The sequence below is a fragment of the Cebus imitator genome, unplaced genomic scaffold, assembly GCF_001604975.1.
Source record: "Cebus imitator isolate Cc_AM_T3 unplaced genomic scaffold, Cebus_imitator-1.0 Scaffold496, whole genome shotgun sequence".
Lineage (NCBI taxonomy): Eukaryota > Metazoa > Chordata > Mammalia > Primates > Cebidae > Cebus > Cebus imitator.
Window position 1 is genome coordinate 1106074 of NW_016107811.1, and position 7796 is coordinate 1113869.

At 38.7% G+C, this 7796-nt stretch overlaps 1 protein-coding gene across 1 annotated transcript in view; it reads right to left on the reverse strand.

Annotated features, from left to right (window-relative positions):
- PIAS1 (protein inhibitor of activated STAT 1) overlaps window positions 1-7796 on the reverse strand; it is a 140480-nt gene that overhangs the window by 9063 nt on the left and 123621 nt on the right. The window contains exons 10-12 of the mRNA XM_017513592.1: window positions 6916-7046; window positions 6037-6217; window positions 1101-1243 (exon numbers count right to left, since the gene is read on the reverse strand). Of these exons, the coding sequence (XP_017369081.1) occupies window positions 1101-1243; window positions 6037-6217; window positions 6916-7046 (455 nt within the window). The remainder of the gene's footprint in view (window positions 1-1100; window positions 1244-6036; window positions 6218-6915; window positions 7047-7796) is intronic.

The window sequence follows — 7796 nt, forward strand, 5'->3', positions numbered from 1 at the left end:
AACTGGAAAAAAAAAAAAAAAAAAAAAAAAAAAATAGTAGTCGCAACTTCTGGGGAGTGGGGCTGGGGGACAGGCAGAGAGAAACTTTCACTTTATGTTTCTGTGTTGAATTTTCTAGTGAGCATATATGGCTTTTTTAATACAAAAAAGTTCTTAGATTATATAATATACAAATTATGATGCTACAAAGATATACGAGAATAATTCTTTTTATAATATCAATATTACGAACTCAAAATATACAAATGAGTATGACATTCCAACCTGCTTTTAAAAAGGGTCAGGTAAATATATACACCTAGTATGTATCCACAAATTAAAAAAAAATATTTTTTAGAGATAAAATTCATTAGCATAAAAACTAAAACTTTCAAATGTCTCAATTCAGCATTGTCAAAAACATAATACAACATAGTTACCCACAATGCCTGTTGTATTACAACTAAAATCAGAGAACAATAAACAATATTCCTAGCGCTGGGCGCAGTGGCTCACCCTTGTAATCCCAGCACTTTGGGAGGCCGAAGCAAATGGATTACCTAGGGTTGGGAGTTCAAGATCAGCCTGGCCAACATAGTAAAACCCCCGTCTCTACTAAAATACAAAAAATTAGCCAGGTGTGGTGGTAGGTGCCCGTAATCCCAGCCACTTGGGAGGCTGAGGCAGGAGAATTGCTTGAACACAGGAGGCAGAGGCTGCAGTGAGCTGAGATCACGCCACCACATTCCAGCACTCCAGCCCTGGCGGCAGAGTGAGACTCCGTCTCCAAAAAAAAAAAAAAGTTCATAAATACCAAAATTCAAAGCCACATGCTAGCAGTCATTCAAAACTAACTTGCAGAGTACTTAGGAACTCACAAAATCTAAAGATTATTGCACTAGTTTTACCACTAGGAGTAAAATACTGGCTATTGATGACCGTACAATCGAGGAACTGGGTCACTATTTATAACCACAGTATATGATCTCTCTCAGTTCCCTGGGTCCAAGGCCCTGTTGGCTCAATCTTCCAGTACTTCCTTAGATTCACCTAGGAGAGAACTATATAGATTAAAGGCATTCATAACGCTATGTGACAATCCAGAAGAACCAGTGACTCACCTTGTAAGTCATAAGGCATGGGTGTCATGTGGAAAGGATGCCTATAGTCTTGGATGAGGGAGGTATTAATGTAGCTTGTGTCTACAGCAGGAAGGCTCGGGGTGCGGGATACTGGAGATGCTTGATGTGGAAGACTTAAAATGCTAGAAGAAGGAAAGATTTGCATAGTTTTCATCAGTCAGTTAAACTTTTAAGTTCAACAAAAAAAGGGGTTTGCATCTCCCAATGAACCCTAGGTTTTGTGCTAGAAATAAGAACAAAGGCGGGGCACGGTGGCTCACGCCTGTAATCACAGCACTTTGGGAGGCTGAGGCGGGCAGATCATGAGGTCAAGAGATCGAGACCATCCTGGCCAACATGGTGAAACCCCATCTCTACTAAAAATACAAAAATTAGCTGGGCGTGTTGGCATGCACCTGAGGTCCCAGCTACTCGGGAGGCTGAGGCGGAAGAACTGCTTGAACCCAGGAGGTGGAGGTTGCAGTGAGCCAAGATTGCTCCACTGGACTCCAGCCTGGTGACAGAGCAAGACCCCGTCTCATAAAAAAATAAATAAATAAATAAATAAGCAAAGCAATGTATAGATTATACACCATTATGTGAAAATAATTTGTATACGTTAATAGCATTTAACAGAGGCCGTAGGAAGAAATAGACAGATGCAATGCTATCCAACATTCACAAACCCCACACTGCCTTTGGAATATCACCATCACCTATGCTTTCAGAACGCAAGGGAAAGGTATGGGTGAGCCACTTTAACAGAGTATGAGTGAAAGATACCTATAGCAAATGAAATTTGGAAACTCTTTTAGAACAACACTGGAGTACTGGCTAATACATACACGTATGCCCTAGCAAAGAAAATACATATAATAAGACAGAGGGAATGAAGCAATCTGAGTGGTTAGGAGTTACCAGCTGGCCCCTCAGATTCTAAGTTTTAGGAGAACAAAAACTAGATATTGTTTAGTATAACCAATGCCCAGTACAGTTATCAGCACATTTGCATAAAAGCCTTGCTGAATCTAAATGCATGTAATGAAACAAGAAGAAATACTCCACAGTGAATAGGTGGTGGAGAGTTTTTAAAGGGAGAGTAGTATAACTGGAAAAAAAAAAAAAGAAAACAAGAATTAGGACTCTAAAAAACAGTGAAAAGCTTAAATAGCTAAGTGGATTTAAAAAAAAAATATTTTACTAAATTAAGGGAAAAGCAAAAAAGACAAGAAAGAAAACAACACAAACTAATTTTGGGGCCAGGCACAGTGGCTCATTCCTATAATTCCCATACTTTGGGAGGCTGAGGCAGAAGGATAGTTTGAGCCCAGAAGTTTGAGACCAGCCTGGGCAACATAGGGAGACCCTGTCTCTAAGAAAAATTTGAAAGCTTAGTCAGACCTCGTGGCACATATCTCTAGTCCCGGATATTTGGGAGACAGGTGAGAGGATTGCTTGAGCCCAGGTGGTCAAGGCTGCAGGAACCGTGACTGCACCACCGTGCTCGAGCCTGGGTGACAGAGCAAGAGCCTGTCTCAAAACAAAATAAAAACCAAACTAATTTTGAAAACAAAAAGAATTACAGCAGCCCTCTTGGAAGGAGGCATTAAGGTTATATGTTACCCTGACAACACAAGGGGCTGAAGCTATATATGTATTATAGAAAATAAAGAGAAAGGGGGCAATAAAGAGGCTGTCTTTTGCTTTTAAAGCTTCATGTAAAGTACCTGGGGCATGGGGATGCAACTTCACTGTATAGAATATTTCAAAAGATGCCAAGGTTGGATTTCCAGGAATAGAGTTCCAGTCACTACCATCTACCACATTTTAATGAATGGAATATTAAGCATAAAACATACTCTGGTCTGGCTCATAAAAATGTTTCATCTAGTGGAAACTTTGTTAAACCTCTTTTATCTAGGAAAAATAGCATTTACCATGAGCTGAGTCCTCTCACAACGTCTAAGGGATTATGAGACAGAAGAACGCAATGCTAGACTTTGAAAACATAAACAGCATAGAAAATTTCTGCATGAACATTAAGCACTCTGTGGCTAAAGACAACAAAATGTTTTACATTTAGTGTTTGCCTCTAATTCCTGACTGCATGCTTTTCTTTCAATTTGTGATAATGTTTTGAAATGCATTTCAATCTTTACACTACACAATAACAAACACAATATGCTGGACTTAGGTTTCTAGTTACCGACTAGTCATTGTTATAAAATGTCTACTAGTGTTGACTATGGTGTTATTCTCCTTCTAAGGATGTAAACTTTCATGTTTTTATCTGCAAATAGAGAAATGTCTGGCATTTGCAAATACTGTATCTGGGTTTAATTAGTCATTGGGAAATTCGGGAAGTAGTTAATGCATCTAATGTAATTTCCCAAACATAATAAACATCATTTATTTTCTCCAAATATTTTTTGGGAAAGAGCAAAGTAAATATCCAAAGAAGAAATATTAGATTCCTAAACACTCAAAAGGTTTCTTTAAAGAAAAAATATAGCAATACTATTGTGTAGCTTACATAAATACATATGACTACTATTAATCGTCTAAGAAACAGAACTAACATATATAATGATGGCATTTTACCCGCAAGTATTTATACATCCAGAGGTTTATAAAATATCTTTTAACATTGCAATTATGGCGCTTAAAAAAAAATCACATGACAGTCTGTATGTGGCCGTACTACGGTTTGATATTTATAAAATATCTTGGAATCGAAATTCTATAGATACTTGTTCTAACTTTAGGTAATCTGACTTTTCCTTTTATCCTATTCAGACATAAAAGACGTTGGTGTAATAACAAGGTCAGGCTTGCTGGGTTACAGCCATCAAGGTAGGCTTTCACCAGAGGTCACGTTCATAAGAGTAGGATTTATGTTTAAATTATTAACTTTGTTTGGAATGATGATACTGTTTTTAATGTTTTTGTTTCTGTCTGTATGTCAAGACAGGCCGCTCTAGAATGAAAACACCAATGTGTGAAATATGTTTGATTGAAATCTTTTTTTTGAGACAGGGTCTCACTCTGTCACCCAGGTTGGAGTGCAGTGGCACGATTTCGGCTCACTGCAACCTCCACCTCCCAGGCTCAGGTGATCCTCCCATCTCAGCCTCCCAGTAGCTGGACAACAGGCACACACCACCGCACCCAGCTAATTTTTTTGATAGAGACAAGGTTTTACCATGTTGCCCAGGCTAGTCTTGAAGTGATTGAAATCTTTTAATATCATCATACAATATCAAATCTGAAAATGATTTGACTCCAGGCACAGAAGTGCCTGCTCTTGATCTGGTGTTGTATCAATGCCATCTGTGGACTTTCCTTCTCTCTCTTACATTCTTTCTTTAGTCCCTACTGCTTGCTGGAAGTGTTTTTGAATAGCTTCTATTCAGTTACAACAGGCCATGTGATTCTCCTGCTTTATACCTAAAAAGGGACACATCTATTTCTAGATTTACAATTAGTGTGCTACAATTGTGCTTTAGTACAATTAGAAATCTTTTTGCTGAAAATCCCTGATGTGTCTACAAGACTAACAGCTTGTTTTAAGAGTACAGTTCTATTTGCTGCTTGTTTTACCATCCCCTAGAAAGTGCTAAGCTCTTTAAGGTTAAGACTGTACTTACTCATTTTATTATCATCCATGCTTAGCAGAGGGTGTTTTATACAAAGCAGAGAACAGTGTGTCATGAACTGAAGCATAACCTAGGTACACTGTACTGATGTAAGATAAATGAAAAATATGGGAGAAAAGTCTGTAAAGCAGGAAATACTGTGTACTACAACAGAAGTCATCTTTGACCTCTTTCACTGCCAGCCTCATTCATATTCTGAGGCACATTTAAATCACTGGTCTTCCTCTGCTTTCTACTTGCAACACTCAACTTGGGGTGAATTTTACCAAATACATTCCAGTTTGAACAAATGTTCTAAATCCTGTGAGCAGAGGCAGGATCACCTAGGAACTTACTAGAAACACAAATTTTCTTTCTTTCTTTTTTTTTGAGACAGTCTTGCTCTGTTGCCCAGGCTGGAGTACCATGGTGTAATCTCGGCTCACTGCAACCTCTGCCTCCTGGGTTCAAGTGATTTTCCTGCCTCACTCTCCAGAGTAGCTGGGATTACAGATGCATGCCACCACACTCAGCTAATATTTGTATTTTAGTAGAGATGAGATTTCACCATGTTGCTCAGGCTGGTCTCAAACTCCTGAGCTCAGACAATCTACCTGCCTCAGCCTCCCAAAGTCCCTAGAATTGCAGGTGTGAGACCCCGTGCCTGGTCAAGAAATACAAATTTTCTTAGTCCCTACTCCTGACTCAGACGTGGGGGAGCCAGGTGTGTATTTTAATAAGCTCTTGGGCAGGTGCGGTGGCTCATGCCTGTAATCCCAGCACTTTGGGAGGCCAAGGCGGGTGGATCATGAGGTGAAGAGATCGAGACCATCCTGGCCAACATGGTGAAACCCTGTCTCTACTAAAAATACAAAAGTTAGCCGGGCATTTGGCATGTACCTGTAGTCCCAGCTACTTGGGAGGCTGAGGCGGAAGAATCACTTGAACCCAGGAGGTGGAGGTTGCAGTGAGCCAAGACTGTGCCACTGTGCTCCAGCCTGGCAATAAAGCAAGACTGTGTCTCCGAAAAAAAAAAAAAAGCTCTCAGGTAATTCTGATGTACATACACCACAATTTGAGAACCACTGTACCAGAATCATCTTTTGATATGATGAATACTATATCCAAGTACCCTTTCAGTGCATTACCCCAATCCCTCCATTACAAACCTGGGAAAAATTCAAACTATTCTTTGATTGTTAAGTTTTAAAATCAAGAATCCTTTTATTTGGCAAGTCTTTAATTCCTATTTGCCAAGTTAATTCTCACTATGACTTTTTCTCAAAGGTGTCAGCACCTACCCTTTATTGTTTAGTGGTGATGTGGGAGACAGGGAAGGACAGGTCCTCTTGGCAGATGGCTCTTCTTCCTCTTCATCGGATGAACTGTCTATGGTTAGGTCAATGACTTCTACTTTCTTGTTTTTATTTGAGGACTGGTGGTGAGAAGCTACCTGATGCTCCAGTGTGGAGCTCAAGCATCCTGTATGGGGATGATTAAAATACAAGGCAAGGAACAGCTATGACATCTCTCTTTTCTCAGTGTCCCTTATAGTTTATCTGTTACAGTTTAGATTCACAATATTGTTGGAACCAGAGAGCAGAAAACCAGCAGTGGCTCTGTTCTACTAAGTTTAAAACTATTATTTAATCATGGTGAATTATTTTTCAAAATAATAAATTACAGAATTAGAGCAAACAATCAAAATGTGTCTTACGCCTACTTCAGAGGAAAAGCAATTTGAGAGCACAGACTGTATATTATTATCTGTACAATATTTGACATATTTAAGAAATATGATGATAGCATTTTTAAAAACTCATCGTCTCTTTCCAGCAAAAACAAACTAAAAGCCAGGGGAAAAAAAAAATGAAAAAAGAACATTTACTACTCTGTTCCAAATCTGTTAAAAATGTTAAAATGGTAAATTTTCAAAAGTATGACTTTACAAATGACAAATTACATTACTTTAAAATCTTAGAAAAATCTTTAAAGCTGGCAAAAAAGTGAAGTTAAAAGGAGTTCTATTACTTCTGAACATTTAATCAGTAAGTTAATAGGAATTATTAAGCTCTCCACAAACTGTTCAGTGTTTTTAAAAAAATATACGGATTTTAATATTGAAAACCAGACTTAGCAGCAGTAGGGAGACAGCCTCCTCCTTGTGAAGAACCACTCACCATCCACTCCATTGTATGAGGCAGAAACCTCCTGCACTTCCTTCTTCGATCTCATTGGTGCCCAGGAGCCATCCTCCTTAAACTGTATTTCATCACAGTCTGTACAGTACTTTAGGATTTCCATAAACAAGCTGTAAGAAAACAATTCATCCTTAGAATATCATATTTTAAATGAAAATAAACATTGAACAACTAAAGTTATATTTATTCTTAAAATCCAGTGGTAAACAGAAATATAGCTAATTTATGTCACACTTATGTAAGAAAATATCATGTGACCATGAAAAATGACACTTTCAAAGATTTTTAATCATATGGGAAAATGCTCACAAAAAGTTAGAAAAGGTCAACAAAAGCAAGCTTCATTTCAAAAATAAAATTCTGTGTGAGTAGTATATAGATAGTCGTTATCTCTGGATGGTACCTTCATGGGTATTTATTTTTCTTCTTTAGATTTTTTTGCATATTCTAAATTGCCTACAATAATCAGCATGTCTTATTTGCTAAACTGAAGCAATACATGTACAAATATGTAATCAAGGGTTAAACCTCCTTGATAAAATATCGTGACATTTAAAAACATGTATAAAGAATGCATAATTAGCTGGGCGCGGTGGCTCAAGCCTGTAATCCCAGCACTTTGGGAGGCTGAGGCGAGTGGATCACGAGGTCAAGAGATCGAGACCATCCTGGTCAACAACGTGAAACCTCGTCTCTACTAAAAATACAAAAATTAGCTGGGCATGATGGTGCATGCCTGTAGTCCCAGCTACTCGGGAGGCTGAGGCCGGAGAATTGCTTGAACCCAGGAGGCGGAGGTTGCGGTGAGCCAAGATCATGCCATTGCACTCCAGCCTGGGCAACAACAGCAAAACTCCGTC